General features: G+C 46.0%; 1 protein-coding gene across 4 annotated transcripts in view; it reads left to right on the top strand.

Moving 5' to 3' along the window:
• ZBTB2 (zinc finger and BTB domain containing 2) overlaps positions 1-17,517 on the top strand; it is a 28,336-nt gene that overhangs the window by 6,861 nt on the left and 3,958 nt on the right. For 2 of the 4 annotated variants that reach the window (XM_084890190.1, XM_084890191.1), the window contains exon 2: positions 10,284-10,468. The exons of the other annotated variants lie outside the window; for them this stretch is intronic. In XM_084890190.1, coding sequence (XP_084746316.1) covers positions 10,296-10,468 — 173 coding nt within the window. In that variant the 5' untranslated portion in view covers positions 10,284-10,295. The remainder of the gene's footprint in view (positions 1-10,283; positions 10,469-17,517) is intronic. 4 annotated transcript variants of the gene reach the window in all.

Below are 17,517 nucleotides of genomic sequence, written 5' to 3'. Positions count from 1 at the left end.
CTCCCATGTCTCCCCTCGCCCTCCACCACCCCAACTTGGTTACTTTGCACTCGCAGACATCCGATGATGTCACCCTGCGGGAAGTCCCGGCAGTGGCTTCTTACCGCCTTTAAGATGGGAACCAACATCCTGAACCGACCTGAGTCTCCAGCCTCATCTTGCCTCTGTCTGGCTCTTTGCCCTGAAGCCACCCTGACCTCCTTCCACTCCTCATTGCATCCTGCTCCCTCCGATCTTAGGGCCTTTGCACACGCTGACCCCCTGCCTGGAATGCTCCATTTTGATCAATTTAACTCTCCTCATTCTTTATCCACTTAACTGGCATTTCCATACAAAAGCCTGCCCTAGCCCTAGCTGGTTTGGCTCAGTGGCTAGAGCGTTGGCCTGCAGACCCAGGTTCGATTCCAGTCCAGGGCACATGCCCGGGTTATGGGCTTGATCCCTAGTAGGGGACGTGCAAGAGGAAACTAATCAATGATTGTCATCATTGATGTTTCTACCTCTCTTTACCTCTCCCTCTCTGAAATCAATTAAAAAATATTAAAAAACAAAACAAAAGCCTTCCCTAACCCTTAAACCCCAAGTTAGACCCCAGTTTATGACCTCATATTTACGTACATTTTTCTCTGATAGCTCTTATCAGAGTTGGCTGTTATAACTGTGCACACTTATTTGAAGGCTCCCTGGAACTCTGTATTCTGTGTATCATTGCATCCTCTGAGCCTGGCCCCTTAGAAAGCTCTCACTACATAGCTGGCCACTTCCCAGACCTGTTCTTACAGAGTGAGTCCTGCGTGTGGGCAAGGTACCACTTCTCCAAGTCTGAATTTCTTCTTCTGGAAAGAGGGTAACTGATCCTTGGCACATAAATGGTCATTTTTTAATTAATGCTGAAGTTATTATTATAATTAATAATGAATAGTAAGAAACTGCTTTACCATGGTTTTGAGGATTCACTGTTATGTGTACAGGATCATCGTAACTCTAAAACACTATTCAGAACTTCATTGTTAACATGAAGTGACATTTTAAAATTGAAATATTTTCCCAAAATGTAGTGCACAGTAAATGGATGAGAATTTTTAAGGTTAATCTAAGATCAATAGAAACTGAACTTTCACCCCAAATCACCCAGCTAGTCAAAGCCAAGCCATGTCTGGGCCCCAACACTCTCTGCTCCAAACATATAGCTGTTAATTCACTTAAATACTGAACACGCGACCATTCGCCGTGCACATGGACAGAGTAATAAGTGATGAATAAGGCTCAGTGCTGGCTTTCCGGAAGTTGTAAGTCAGGCAGACACATGTAAACCGATTTGTTCACTGGTGCCCAGGGGCGGGCAGAGCCTCCTTATCTGGGATCAGGCCATTTCTGCAGAGGGAAGGAGAGCTGGGGGAGGGGGCAGGTGGCAGTGTGAGTCTACTGGAGGCCGGAGCCCTGCTCAAGCAGGCCCCTCCCGCCGTCTGTAGAAATCAGGCTGTGGAGCTGCCCAGCACTGAGCCAGGCCTCAGCAGGGAGAGGTTAGGACCCAGCCATGTCCTGGGCATTCAGAGCCTTCCGGGCAGAGAAAACTGCCCTTCATCCTCTCAGTTCATCCTGAACTGCCAACTGAGTGACATAACATCGCTGTGTGACTATTATTCACATACTTGCATGGAACTGTATTTTTTTCTTTATTGATCTGAGAGAGAGAGAGAGAGAGAGAGAGAGAGAGAGACATGGATGTGTTGTCCCACTTGTCTATGCATTCATTGGTTGCTTCTTGCATGTGCCCTGATCAGGATCGAACCCGTAAGCTTGGTGCATCGGAACGACACCCTAACCAGCAGAGTGACCAGCCGGGTGAGACTGGATTTTTATAGTACCTGGACTTCAGGACAAATTGGGACTCTAAATGGCCCCTTTGTAAAGGTCACCAAGGGTACAACCTTCTATCAAGAAAGAAATCAAGCACAACTTGATGTCATATAGTAAAACCTTAGGTTGTGATGTCTTTGTGTGGAAAAAAAAAATTTTTTTTCATATATTAAATCTAGTGCCCTTCCTTTAGAAAGGTATTCTGACATTATGTCCTTTCTACCTATTTAAGTTTTTAAAAATCTCCCACCCAGCTGGCGTAGCTCCGTGGTTGACCATCGGCCTATGAACCACAAGGTCACTTGGATTCCCAGTGTGGGGCGTGCACGAGCAGCCAATCAGTGATTCTCTCTCATCACTGATGTTTCTGTCTCCCCCTCTCCCTTCCTCTCTGAAATCAATAGAAATACATTTTAAAAATAAAATAAAAATCTCCCATTCCTACCAAGCATGTATCATATCTTTTCCTGCATAATAAAGATGTATCGATAGCCACAGACTGTGGGAGCCGCCGTTTCGAGGCTGTTGGTTTGGTTTTCAGAAGGTCTGTGAGACCCCAGGTCTGGAAGCCGTCAGATCAGATCCGCAGAGAGCCTGTGCAGTCAGCAGGGCTGGGCCATGCGGGCTGAGTGAGCTGTGCTGCGGAATGTGGGTTTCCTCCCAGAGGCAGGAGGAGGCACAGGAGGTTGTTAAGCAGGATGGAATCATCATAGTTGACCTCTGGGAAGATCCCTGTGGGTGGATCAGAGGGGCGCTATGACCTCTGGGAAGATCCTTGTGGACGGATCAGAGTGGCGCTATGACCTCTGGGAAGATCCCTGTAGGTGGATCAGAGGGGCGCTATGACCTCTGGGAAGATCCTTGTGGACGGATCAGAGTGGCGCTATGACCTCTGGGAAGATCCCTGTAGGTGGATCAGAGGGGCGCTAGAGCCAGAAACAGATGAGCGGGAGGTAGAGCTCAGTGGGACTGGGGACTGACTGGTGTGGGGGCTGGGAGAAGCGCAGGCCTGGAAGCCGAACTGAGGTTCCTGGCTTGGTCCAGGGGTGGGTGATGGCCTCAGGCACTAAGCTGGGGAGCAGAGGGTCGGGTTTGTGTCTATGGCTTTCACAGGCCTTTTGGAGAAAAGGGAATAAAAAAAGGGGGGGAGGATTTGGGTGGTTTTACCCAGATTGGGCTCCTGTGTGGCAGCCAAGTGGAAGTGGATCAGATCACTAAAGAGCCTGCAGAGGGAGAAATGGGCTGTGGACCAAGGAGGGGAGCGTGGGCAGGAGGAGTCGGTGGAGATTAAAATAGAATAGCCAGAGGGGAGACCAAACCGGCAGGCGGCCAGGAGCCAGGACAGGGCATTGATGGTGTGGAGGAAGGGGTTAGTGCCGCAGAGGGGAGTCTGTGGGGCCGGGGAACAGGCCTGGTGACCTTGGTGAGCCATCGCAGTGCAGGGGGCTGTGTGGCTGGCTGAGCAGTAATGGAGGTGGGAGCAGACATTCATTTCCACAAGGCGGGGGCAGCCTTGAGCAGGGCGGACCGCTAAATGCCGCATCCGCAGCCCACGCGGCATCCTTCCCAAGCACAGCCACTTGGGAGCGATTATGAAGGTTTAGAAAAGGGCAGCGCTGTCAGCTGGGCTGGGCAGGGCGGGTGGGAGTGGCCACTTCAGCGCAAATCCAGGCCTGGTCCCCTTCCCCCCTCTTCCCTCTCTCCCCTCCCTCCTCCCACCTCTGCTCCCTCCTGCCTCTCATCCCTTTATCTCAGGATATTCACAACTGTAAGCCTCTAGGGTTGTTGTTTTTCTTCCTAAGAAAGACTTTTTAATGTCTCCAATAAGGTTTTTAAACATTGATCTGTGTGGGATTTTCCCCATGTGAGCTGTGAACATGTGACTGTCCCTCTCTTTTTCCTCCTTTCATTTGTTTCCCTTCCCCAAGGGAGACTCCTGTACAGTCTGGTGTTCTTCCCTCTGTGTTTGGAAGGCATGTCAGTGTGTTTCCTCTCCTGGAGGTTCCAAAACTGAAACACTAAAATAACCAGCACACTCCCTTAGAGAAGAAACATTCCACAGTGCAGTCATGGCTTCCTTCTTATGATCTGGATAAAATACGTACGTTAGTTCAGGGGAAGAGAGGGAGCCGTACATTTTGCTGTGTCCAAGGAGATGATATATATTTGTTAATACAAAACCTGAAAATGCTATAAAATACTGATAAGTTGGATACCATTAAAACGAAAGTATATATGTCAAAAACCTCTATAAAACAAAATCGGAAGAGAAAAATATTAGTAACAGCTGTAACAAAGGGCTCGTTTTCCTTGTATGCAAAGGATTTTAAAGCTCTGCAAGAAAAAAAAAAGCAACCTAATTTATTGTTGTATTTTATTTTGTGTGTTTTTTGTTAATCTTCACTCGATATTTTTCCATTGATTTTTAGGGAGAGTAGAAGAGAGAGGGAAAGACAGAGAGAAACATCGACGTGAGAAAAACACACCAATTGGTTGCCTCCTGCATGAACCCTGATCAGGGCCCAGGGCCCAGGGCCCAGGCCAGGGAGGAGACTACAGGCAAGGTGCCCTTGACCAGAATCGAACCCGGGACCTTTGGCTCTATCCACGGAGCCAAAAAATTATGTCTGGTGTTCACCAGAGTTTGGGGAAATGATGGGGTGGATAGACAGCTCCCACATTTTAAGTGTCCATAATATTTGGATCTCTTATAACAAATACATATCCTTAAAAGCAGCAATCACAAGACTATTTCTCATTCATTTTAAACAAACACATTTGCAGTTGTATGCTCTGACCCATCAAATGGACCATTTGCACTTATGGATTCTATAATCTTGAGCAAGCTACTCCCAATTTTAGCCTATGTCCTCATTGAAAAAATGTGGGGAGCAATACCTCAAAAAGCTCAAATACGTTCATGTGAAACTAAATGAATAGCACAAGGAAATGGATGGGTACCAGTGAGCCCCCCGTGAAGGACAGCACCCTCGCGGTGTGTTTGCGAGGGAATGACAGCAGGGCGTTCTGCAGTGGAAGCTCCTGTCCCTGGAGGTGACGCCTGAGCTGCCTAAACGCAGATCGTCGGGGTGAGACCAGAGCACGTGACAAGCAGCTCATCACAGTTCGCTCTTAGGAGATAGTTTTTTTTGTAGAGAAAGTAGGTTAGTAAGATGGCAAAGGAGATGTTCTGGCACTTTTCAGGGCACAGCCTTGAAGACAAACCTCTAAAGCTATATCCTGGCGGAGGTTGGGTTGGGTGGCGTTTCTTTGTGATCCAGGTCAGCTGGCACCATCTCTGCCTCCATCAGGAACCCCGGCCTTTTCTGCTCCCCTTCCTTATCGGAGCTCTCAGCTCCTCTGACACACACAGAGGGCACTGGGGAGCCGGGTCCTGACCCATACCATCCATGGCCGCACGTCAGTGAGGCTGCAATCTAGGTCTTTATACTCAAATTACTGCCACGTGGATCCAGTTCTTGGAAGAAAACACAAAACTCGGCCTCCTGGAGTCTTGCTTTGTGACCTGATCCGTCTCTTAAAGTAGTATTTCGCCTGATTCGTTTATTTTCTGTTAGTTTCTGAATCTCTCAGCTCATCCCCAGCACAGGAAGGAGAGTGGGGAGTTAACCTGTTGAGTCAGAATTGCTCTGGGTCAGTTTTTGCTTTAGCCCAGCAGGCATGGCTCAATGGCTGAGCATCAACCTATGAACCAGGATGTCACAGTTCGATGCCCGGCCAAGGCACATGCCCAGGCTCAATGCCCAGGTTGGGGGCTCGATTCCCAGTGTGGGTGGGGCATGCAGAAAGCAGCCAATCAATGATTCTCTCTTCCTTCCTCTCTGAAATCAATTATATATATATATATATATTTTTTTTTTTAAGTTTTTTTGGTAATGCATTCTCCACAGTAGCTTCCATAATTCTGAACTTATCTATTTTTTTTTAATCTGGCTAATTTTTATGTGTTGGGCTTTTTTATAAATTAAATTTTTTATTTTGTGATAACTATAGATTTATATGCAATTGCAAGAAATGATAGTGGAACTCCATATGCCCTTTACCATTTTTTCCACCAATGGAAACTTCTTGCAATACTGTAGTACAGCATCACAGCCAGGATGTTGACATTGACACAGCTGAGCTACCGAACATTTCTGTCACATGGGATCCCTCCTCCCCTCACCCCTCTGCTACCAATCTGTTCATTACTGTCATTTTCAAGAAGGTTATACAGTGGTGCCTCGCATAAAGAACGCCTCGCACAGTGAACGCTGCACACAACGAACTTCATTTCATGATTCATACAACGAACTTCGTTTCACACAACGAAGTCGCCCGAGCTTCCACGACCGCTTTGCGGTCAAGGATCAACGATCTTTACTCCGATACTCTTGTCCGTTATTTCTGGCAGATGTTGGAGAAAAGAGAAAAACAAACGACTTTGGACAGGTTTTTCATGAAACCATCGGCCAAAAAGCAGAAAATGGATGAAGATGTGCAAGATTCGGTAGACTCTACTTAGTCTGTCTTAAAATTAAAAAAATGTGTGTTTTTTTTAAAAAAAAAAAATTATGTTTTTAGATGTATCTAAATAAAAATAATAACAAAAAATTTATCTTTTTTTATGTCATCTTAGCATATTTTATGCTACAGAACGAATTATTTTTTTTAACATGTATTGTTATGGGAAAACGCGTTTCACATAACGAACTTTTCGCATAACAAGCTTGCTCCTGGAACGAATTAAGTTCGTTGTGTGAGGCACCACTGTATAAGTGGAATTGTTCAGTATATAACCTACTGGGATTGGCTTTTCCACTCATGTGTGTATCTGTAGTTCATTTCTCCTTATGGCTGAATAGCTGTTGTTGTATGGGCATACCATACTTTATTCACCCATCAAAGGACATCTCAATGATTTCTGGTTTTTATCTATTAAGAAGAAAGCTGCTGTGTGTATCCATGTGGGGTTTTTTGTGTGAGCGAAAGTCTTCATTCCTCTGGAATAAATGTCCATGAGTGTAACTGCTGGGTAGTTGGTGTTTACATATTTAGTGTTTCAGGAACTGCTAACTGCCCTCCAGAGTGTGCATCCCACCAGCAGTGTTTGAGCAGTCCTTTATCAGCATCCTTGCCAGCACTTGGTGCTGGCACTGTTTTGTATTTTGGCCGTCCTGATAGGTAGGTAGTGAAGTCTCGTGTGGTTTTAATTTGCTTTCTGGATCCCTAATGTGTTTAACGGCTTCTCTTGCATTTATTTGCCTTCTGTACATCCTCTTTGGTGCAAAGTCTCTTTAAATCTATTGCCCGCTTTCTAACTCAATTCATTTTTTACTGTTGAATTTTAAGAATTCTTTATATATTTTTGAGACTAATTCTTTATCAAAGGGCTAGTTTGCAAAGGCTTTCAAATTTTTCCTCTTGGTCTTTAGCTTTTTTTTTTTTTTTTTAATTTCCTTAACAGGGATTTTTTTCAGAATGAAAGTTTTTAATTTTAATAAAGTCTAATTTATCAATTTCTCCTTTTATGGATTGTATTTTTGTTGATAAGTATAAAAATCCTATATCTAGCCCTAACTGGTTTTGCTCAGACTGAAAAGTCCCAGGTTCGATTCGGTCAAGGGCATGTATCTTGGTTGCGGGCGCATCCCCAATAGGGGGTGTGCAGGAGGCAGCTGGTTGATGTTTCTCTCTCATCGATGTTTCTAACTCTTTATCCCTCGCCCTTCCTCTCTGTAAAAAAAAATTAATAAAATATATATTAAAAAAAAAATCCTGTATCTAACCATAGATCTCTAAGGTTTTATCCTTTTTTTTTTTTTTTTTTTCAAAAGCTATACTTTGGTGTCTTAAATGTGAATCTTTGATCCACTTTGAGTTACCTAGATTATTTTTAATATGGTTTTTAGATTCTTTTAAAATATATTTTTATTGATTTCAGAGAGGAAGTGGGGGGGCATCAATGATGAGAGAGAATCATTCGTCAATCATTCATGGGCTGCCTCCTGCACGCCTCCCCCTGGGGACCGAGCCTGCAACCCAGGTATGTGCCCTTGACCAGAATTAAACCAGGAACCCTTCAGTCCACAGGCCAGTGCTCTATCCACTGAGCCAAACTGGCTAGGGCTTCTTTAAATGTTTTTATTGACTTTTTTAGGGAGAGGTTGGGAAAGGGATAGAGGGAAACATCAATGTGAAATATTGATCGGCTGCCTCCCGCAGGCCCCCCACATGGGCTCTAGCCCGCAAACTGGGTCTATGCCCTGACCCGTGACCTCTTGGTTCCTGGGTCAATGCCCAACAGCTGATCTACACCAGCCACACCACTTAGAGTTAATTTTTATATTAGGTTAGTCTCAGGTCAAGCTTCTTCCTCTCCCACCTCCCCCTTTTGCTATGGAAGTTCAGCGGATTCAGGACCATTTGTTGAAAGGATTATTCTCCCATTCTTCCTCCATGGCATTGCTTTTGTGCCTTTATGAACAATTGTGCATCTTTGTGTGGGTCTGCTTCTGAGTTCTCTCTTCTGATCCACTGATCTGTGTGCTTATCCCTCCACCGATACCACACAACCTTGAGCACTGTAGCTTATATAATAATACGTCCTGAGATGAAATGCACCGATTGCTCAGTGGAATCATGCATGTCTCAAAAAGTTGCGTTGAAATAACTCAATTCCCCGTAATCACTAATAAACTGCAATGTCCCCTGAGAGGGGACATCCGAGTGATATGCTAGAATTCTGATGTCCCTCTCAGGGAGTGCAAAGAGTTTTAATATAAGACACTGTCTTATTTTCGGGGAAACAAGGTAGTTCCTTTGCCTTTACCTGTGCATCTTAGATCACTATGTCTACAAAAAACACTTACTGGAGAGTATCTCTCTAATTGCTGATGGAGGTGCTGCTTAATTCATGAATCACTTAATAAAACCAATCAGTCTTCGGGGAAAAAAAAAATCTTATTTGGATTCTCATAAGAATTGTATTAAGCCCTAGCCAGTTTGGCTAAGTGGATGGAGAATCAGTCTGTGGACTGGAGGGTTCCCAGTTCCATTCCGGTCAAGGGCGAATGCCCAGGTTGCAGGCTCGATCTCTAGTTGGGACATACAGGAGGCAGCCGATCAATGATTTGCTCTCATCATTGATGTTTCTAGCGCTCTCTCCCTCTCCCTTCCTCTCTGAAATCAATAAAAATATTTTTAAAAATAAAATTGGTTATCAAATCTATATACCACTTTGAGAAAACACTGATATTTTTACTATGATGAGTCTACCTAACTGTAAATACAGTCTCCATTTATTTAGATCTTTTTTTTATTTCTTTCATGAGCATTGTGTAGTTTTCAAACAAGACTTATGTTATTAGATTTATGTGTTGTATTTCTTTTTTCTTTTTTTTTTAGTGATTGTAAATGGAATATTTCTAATTTCAGGGTCCACAGGTTCAAAGTTAGCATGTAGAATTAGTTGATTTTTATGCTTGTTTGATGGTATCCTGTGGCATTGCCAAACTCAGGTATTAGTCCTAGGAGTTTTGGTACATTCCATGGGGTTTCTCAAGTAACAATCATGTCACCTGCAAACAGAGTTTATTTTCCTTTTCTTGTCTGAACGCCTTTTCGTTCCTTGCTTGCTCTGTTGCACGCTCCAGACGTCCAGGCCCTTGTTGAATAGAAAGCGGACATCTCCCCTTGGTCCAATCGGAGAAAGGATCTTTCTCGCCTTAGGTATTCTGTTAAACACAATGCTGACCTGTGTGTCGTGGGCTTTTATAAATGCCGTTTGCCTGTGAGGAGGAGCCGGCCACAGCTCTGATGAACCAGCTCCTCTAGAGTGGGTTCTGCTGTCCGTGGTCATTGCTAGGGCGCCCCGTGGGGAATGAAGATCTTAGAATCTGGCGCCAGGACACTCAGATTTAAATACCGGCGCTCCTGCCTGCTCCTGCCTTCCGGCTCCGTGGCCTACACCTCGAAGCCCGTTTCCTCCTCCACAGAAAGAAGGGTGAGCACCCACCCGGCTTCTTACTCGCGGCAGCGGCTGGAAAACCCCGCCCTGCTGTGGCCCCACCCAGCACCTCAATGCATCTGCAAGGAGATCATTAAAATTTGCATTTGGAATCCTAAACTAAAGGACTGAATGGCCTAGGGATGCTTGCTGTCCGGAGGGCAGACTTAATTTCCTGGCTCCTCTTAAACTGCCTTTGTGAACTTGGGCAAATCCCGCTCCCCCTGACCCCCCAGTGCCGCCTCCCATTGGGGGTGATGACAGCGACCCCGAGGGCTGCTGGGAGACTGCAGGAATGGACGTAGGGACCGTTCTCAGCAGCGCCCGGCATGTGACCTGTGCTCTTTACTATTGGTGACTGTAGGGACTCATTCTTGTGAATCATCTTTCTTAAAACACATTGTTTGCTTTGCAGATTTTTTAAAAAATGGATTTGGCCAACCATGGACTTATTCTCCTGCAACAGTTAAACGCTCAGCGAGAGTTTGGTTTCCTGTGTGACTGCACGGTTGCCATCGGCGATGTGTACTTCAAGGCACACAAATCAGTTCTTGCTTCATTCTCCAATTACTTTAAGATGTTGTTTGTCCATCAGACCAGGTAACTAACGTGGTTGTGATAATGGAATGACTGCAGACTGGCCTTCGTGGCCCGCTGCCCGCTGAGCCTGCTCTCGGCCCTCAGCGGGACCGCGGGTCTCCTCCCTGTCCCCGGGCTCCTGGGCTCCCACTTTCCCCCTCACCCTTCCTTCTTGGTTACAACTTGTTTTCTAAGCCCATTTCTTCGAAACCCAGCCTTCCGGGAGCACTTGGGAGTCATGGGCCTTTGAGGCCAAAGCAGCCGCTCCGGGGACCCTCGCCAGTGTCACCTGCACGGTACAGATCACAGACAGATCACAGCCCCCCTAGGAAGCCGGCTGCTGCCCGACCTCGTTAATCTCTCTCTAATCCGATCAGCTCCCAGCCTCCAGGATTTACCTCGTCTCCTCTAATGAGAAGCTTGATGGCATTCAGTTTCCTCCTTTTCTCTTTTAAAATGTCTCAAGCTCAGTACGTTTCCTTGTTTTTTTCACCCCATCTCTTCTGTCTTGGAGAAGAGGGCCCCTCGGTGTTTAAGGAAAAGGCTCTTCCTCCCGACCTCAAGCCCCCAGGTCCCATCCCTTAGGTTTTAACCTGAGCTTGTGATTTTACACGTCTGAGCCCCCAGTGTGTGACGGGCCAGTGCTTCCTGACACGCCGTCTGCCTGAGGAACGGTGCGCTCTGCTCTGAGACCACAGAAGTGCTCCCTCCCGGTGATCCACGGCCTCTTGTGCCGGCTCAGCCCACACCTTCCTCCCCGCGGGCCCTGTGGTCTCAGCCACATCGCTCCCCTGAAATCGTCGCTCCACTCGAGTCATCCCTCAAAGGTCACCTCTTCCTCAGAGCCTCCGCTCCCTGTCTCTGTGGTCCGTGTCCTGGCAGCCCCGGCAGCTGCTGTCTTCCTCCCTCCTCAGCTTCTTCCTCTGCACTCGGTCGCGCTGAGCCCCTGCTTTCTGCCCTCTGTGAGTCGGGGTGAGCGTTGTTCTGGGGCTCTTCCTTTCTGTGTGCAGTTCTCTCGGGTGCTCCCTGGTCTCCTGGATCTCACCTCTGCCCAAAACCAGTTTCCAGCTCTGACCTTGATCTTTATTTCCCAAGGCCCCAGGCTGCCTGCTGGCAATTACAACTGCATTTCCTCCTTTTATGTCACTTAGCATATCTAAAACAAAATTAAGCCTTGCCCGAGGTTCCTCTTGGTTTCCCCATTTTTTTTATCTTTGAGAGACCCATAATTAAAAATCTTAGTTTCCAATCAGGGTTTCTTCAAAATACCTTCCATAGTAGTCCTCCCCTTCCCCTGTTCACTTCCATTTACTAATCATCTCCAGTTAGTATCTGCTCAGTATTCTGAACCTTGCTTTCCGTGTAAGTGTGCCTTTGATCAGAAATCCACTAGCTGTGATTGAAAACCTAGAGGGTCTCCACTGCATGCCAAAATAACCTTCTGGCTTCCAAACCCCACAGGCCTGAAGCCTGGCCTTCCCACCTCACCTCCAACTGCACCTAGTGGGATACCCACCCTTCACCTGACCCGCTGCCCACCCCCCACTCCCAGCTCACCTCTCTGCGCCCCTCCCCTAACCTCGTGAACCGGAAGGATCAAAAGCTGGCTCTCTCTCTCACATCACAGCACCGTTTGTAAGGTCTGTCCATCGCCCCTTTGCTGTCCATGTACTTGCCTCCCCTCCTCATGTGTATGACTCTTGGGGGCAGAGGCCGGGTTTACAAACCTTTTTAATGTGGAAGTGTATGGTTTAGGCATTGGTACATAGTAGCACTTGATGTTTACCTTGTGACCCTAAGGATGCTCCCTTTTACTTGACTGTCAGACCTGCTTCACTTACTGACCTCCGGCCAATGTGCGCTTAGAAGTCCCACCACAAAGAATCACACCTAGCTATTCTGGGGGAGTAGAAGGATACAATGTAATGAGTTTTAAATAGATGCAAGAAAAACCTACCTTCAGTGTTGGCAGTCAGTAAAGGACTTTCCAACAAGGGGATATGGTATCTGTGCCAATAGGAATCTCGCATTTAAGCTCTGGTGTGTGTCACTGCACCAGAGGGGGCACGCACAGCAGCCTCGCCCACCTCCCACCTCGTTGGAACAAGGCATTACTGGGTGAAAACCAGTCCCTTTTTCTCAGGCCGCTAAGAACTGCTGCGCGGCTGCTTAGAGAGAGTCTGAGAGCATTTTTTCACTTGGCAGGGGTGGGGAACCCTTTTTCCGCCACGGGTCATTTGAATATTTGTAACATCATCATTCTCGGGCCATACAAAATGGTAAACTTAAAAATTAGCCTGCTATCGTCGGTTAGCCTGCTATCGTAACTCACCCCCAATGCCTTGGCTGGGCCAGGCCTTCCCACCCCCGGCTTAGAGTTTTGTCTGTAGTTGCCGCTAGGTGTCGCTGTGCTGGCTTTAAATCATGCAGCACTGCAGGCTTGCAGCTCTCAATGGAGACATGCCTTGCTAATGAGTACAGCTTCTGACAGTGTCTAACATTTGACATTCTTTCTTCTCAAACTTCTTTAAGCCCATCTTAGGATACTGGAATGTGAAGGAAGAAATGAAATTTTAAGTGACTGAAAGTTTACAAGGAAAGCTCGTAGCTTTGCTAAAGCTGTTTTTCCTACACAAAAGTGTCCTATCAGACAGACATGTGCCAGCCAGGCCACTGGGTGAGATTGTATTGTGGAGGCTGTGTTCTTCCCAGAGGAGCCGAGTGGTATTGCCTGGGAGGGAAGCAGTCAAGGATAAAGGTGGCTGCATTGTCTCAAAACAACTTCTCTATGTGTCTGTGTGTCTATATGTGATTCTGCTTTAAGGGGAAAAAATTATAATGAAGAAACCAAGATAAGTTTGTGTCTGGAAACCGCACTGGACCCTGGCAGTAACCGCCCGGGACCTCCCTTCCTAGTCCTGGCGGTTTCTCACCACTCTTGGGGCCCCAAACTGGTCTCCTCAGCCCCACTTCTCCTTTGCCATCAGAGACTCACATTGTTTCCACACAAAACACTCCTGAGCAAAGTGGAAAATGTGTCGTCTCAGATAGCTCTTTAAAGTTTGAGATGTGTACTGTCCACTCACCCCCATTCACAGGCTGTAGACAGAGGACACCCTACACAATAACAACTGAGGGGAAGTTACGGAACTTACAACAGAGCTTTTATTAAAAGGACCTCTGCTTGGTACCTCTCATGGATGCTGGAAATCAGAGTCCCAGTTTCGGATTTTGTCTCTTACTTTTCTTTCCTGGGGAGGCAGAGGGCTCACTAACTCGAAGCCCTCCTTCTGCCTGGAGGAATGTTCTGTCTGGGCAGAACAAGAGGTGCCCAATATCTTGTGGGGCTGGTTTTTACCCCTCAGGGCCTGTGGTTTCCCAGCTCACCATTCTCTGCGTGGCCTTGGTCATATCTTCAGGTTAGGGTTGACTGTTTACATTATGAAAGTATTTGACTCTGAAGCCCGATTCTGAATGCTGAGCTTTCCGAAGGCATCCAAATATGTCATAATAATGCAGAGTGGCTGGCAGTCACTCACCCTGTGCTTAATGAGAAGACTATCCGTATCTTCGTTCCTATTTAAAGGACTGTAAATAATTTAAATGGATTATGAAAAGAGGCCAAGTAAAGATATGAAAGATCTGTGTGTGTGTGTGTGTGTGTGTATTTCTATTTTTTTTTTAATAGTCATGTAACTCTTCCCCTTTATACTTTCAAGAGATGCTAGTGTTATGCTTATTCTTTATTCTTTGGCTTCCACACTTTGTAGTCAGATATTTCTCATATGATTATTTGTGTGCATTCATCTTGAAACGTAATACAACAATTATTCAAATCTTCTCTGTCTCAAATTCCTATTAAAGTCATTTTTCCTCTTTTTTTAATAGAATAAAAATTTAATTTAGAAGTGCTGAGTATACTGTTAACAGTTTAGCATATTGGAAACTATTTGTTAATAAGATAAAACACCCAAAGAAGCCAAAAAGAATTATAGTAAGAAGTGGTGTAATAAAAATTATTGTATCTGGTCAAGATGACAGCACAGGTAAATGCGGTAATCCTCAACCACATCAAAACTTAACGACTAAACTACAGAACCACCATCATTTAGAACCACCTGAAATCTAGCTGATAGGACTCCCATGACTAAGGATTTAAGGAAGCCACATCGAGGCTGGTAGGAAGGGCGGAGACAAGGACCTGGCTGGTCCCACACTCGTGTGTGGCTGGATATCTCAGCGACAGAGGTCTCCGCTGTGGAGCAACAACCTCCAGCCTCACACCAGGCCTCCCAGCCAGGGTTCCAGTGCCAGGAAGAGAAGTCCCCGGAACCCCTGGCTGTGAAACCAGCAGGAATTGAGGCTGAGGAAGGCAGAGGCTGCTGGAGTCTCAGGTGTTCTTCTTAAGGGGCCCGTGCATGGACTTACTCGGACTCCTGGGCTCCAGTGCTGGGGCAGCAGCTCGAAAGGCTGCAGGGACACATGGGGTCAGGGTGAGAGCGGAGGGCTGCGTGCTCCCCGGTGGCAGTGTGGCAGAGCTATCCTTCCTTTTCTGAGCCCTTCCCCCAGGAGCTGGCAGGTGGGCACCATAGCTGAGTCTCCCTTAACCTGGCTAAGGCTGTTAGCCCTGCCCTACCCAACTTTGCGGTCCACTCACACCGTTTTTCAGTTTTTCCACACAGTGGCTTCCCTTGCCTTACACTTCAGATGTGCCTAAAATCTCAACTAAGCAGAATTTGGCCTGAGTGGTCCCAGGCCTGGCACTAGCAGCAGCTGACTTTGGTTCTCAGTTTGGCCCCTCCTGGGCACCTCCAAGCCCAGTAGCCATCTGCAGATCTCTTTGTAGCTCATGCTGGGAGGCTCTGGGTGGAACAGGCAGCAGCTGACCTTGGCCTATACCTCCTGGGAAGCCCCACAGCCAGGGCACCCAGTGGGCAGCTTCAAGCCACGTTGAAGCATCTCCACCCAACCACTTCCACAGTGGCACACTCAAGGGGCAGACTCGACGGGCACCAGAGCCTGCTGAAGGAAGTCCTGCTCTGTGGGGTGGTCTCCTCTATGGTGGTTGGTGGTTGAATCCAGTCCTTGCAGCTGACCGGCCTGGGAAGTAAATCCCTCCCATTGACGTGCCAAGAGCAATCAAGGCTCAACTACAACAGGAGGGTGTACACAGCCCACGAGGGGATGGGGAGCCCTCCTTGAGTGCCCAGCTTGGGTGATCAAGGAGGCTATGCAACTTGACCTTACAGAATACCTACTATTATATACACGGCCATTCTACCAACTCTGGAGACATAGCAACTCTAACACGTAGAAACAAACACATGGAAACTTCCAAAATGAGGAGACGAACAGGTTCCGGGGGGGGGGGGGGGGGGGGGGGATACACCAAAAATAATTAAATTAAATAGAACATACAGAGTTCAAATCAATAGTTTTAAGGATGCTCAAGGAACTTAGAATTTCAACAGCATAAAAAAGGATATGGAAATCATAAAACAGAACCAGTCAGAAATGAAGAATACACTAACTGAAATGAATAATTTACAGGGAACCAACAGTAAAGAAGATGAAGTCAAGAATCAAATTCAGCAGCCCGGCCTGTGTGACTCGGTGGTTGAGCTGGACCCATGCACAAGAGGTTGCCAGTTTGATTTCCTTCCAGTCAAGGCACGTGCCTGGGTTGTGGGCTCCATCTCCAACAGGGGTGTTAGGAGGCAGCAATCAATGTTGATGTTTCTCTCTCCTTAAAAAATTTTTTTTTAAAGAGTCAAATCAGCAATTTGGAATATAAGGAAGCAAAAAACACCAATCAGAATAACAAAAGGAACCAAAAAAATGAGAGTTGTGTAAAGAGCCTCTGGGACAACTTCAAGTATCCCAACATTTGTATCATGGGGGGTGCCGAAGGAGATGAGAAAGAGCAAAATATTGAAAACCTATTTGAAAAAATAATGACAGAACACTTCCCTAACCTGGTGAAGGAAAAAGACATAAGTTCAGAGCATCCCAAACAAAATGAACCGAAAAAGGCCAACACCAGGACACATCATAATTAAATTGCCAAAGGTTAAAGAACGAGAGAATATTAAAAGCAGCAAGAGAAAAGAAGTTACCTACAAGGAGTTCCCATAAGACTGTAAGCTGATTTTTCAGCAGAAACTTCGCAGGCCAGAAGGGAGTGGCGAGAAATATTCAAAGTGATGAAAAATAAGGACCTACAACCAAGATTAATCTACCCAGCAAGGCTGTTAGTTAGAATTGAAGAGCAGACAAAGAGCTTCCCAGACAAGAAAAAGCTGAAGGAGTTCACCAACACCAAACCAATATTACATGAAATAGCAAAGGGTCTTCTTTAAGAAAAAGATAAAAAATATGAATAATAAAATGGCAATAAATATCTATCGGCAATTGAATATGAAAAACAAAATAAGCAAAACAGAAACATGCACAGACACAGAACATTTTATGGTTGCTAGATAGAAGGGCATTGGGGTCTGGGTGAAAAAGGTTGAGGGGATTAAGGAGTACAAATTAGTAGCTACAGAATAGTCATGGGAATGTCAAGTACAGCATAGGGAATAGTATAGTCAATAATATTCTAATAGCTATGTATGATGTCCAATGGGCATGAGATTGGGATGACCACTTAGTTATGTAATGTCTAATCACTGGATTGTACACCTGAAACTAATATAATGTGTGTCAACTGTAATTGAAAAATAAAAAAATTACTTAGAAGAAAAGGAAATTATTCGCAAAATTTTAAAAAATGACTATAAAACCTAAAAGCACTTAAGGAAGGTGTCTTTGGAGCCGAAAATGCATTGTCTATGGAGTATATACACTCAGGCTGACAGCACGTGCCCCATGATACATAGAGCTGTACCTCCCTGATTTCTAATGATGCTGTAGGACTGTCGCTGCTGATGGTCCGGGAAGAGCTCTTGAGGATCTCTGACTATTGCAGCTTCACTCAGGCTGCCTTTTCAGGGCGATGCAAACACTAAAATTCCACATCTGCAGTAGGTCCCTCCTGTAGATTACTTAACTTTTGAACCCTCAGTTTC

This window comes from Pipistrellus hanaki (genome assembly GCF_964339955.1).
Source record: "Pipistrellus hanaki genome assembly, chromosome: 7".
In the NCBI taxonomy this organism is placed as follows: Eukaryota; Metazoa; Chordata; class Mammalia; order Chiroptera; family Vespertilionidae; genus Pipistrellus; species Pipistrellus hanaki.
This window is presented reverse-complemented; position numbering and strand designations above follow the sequence as displayed.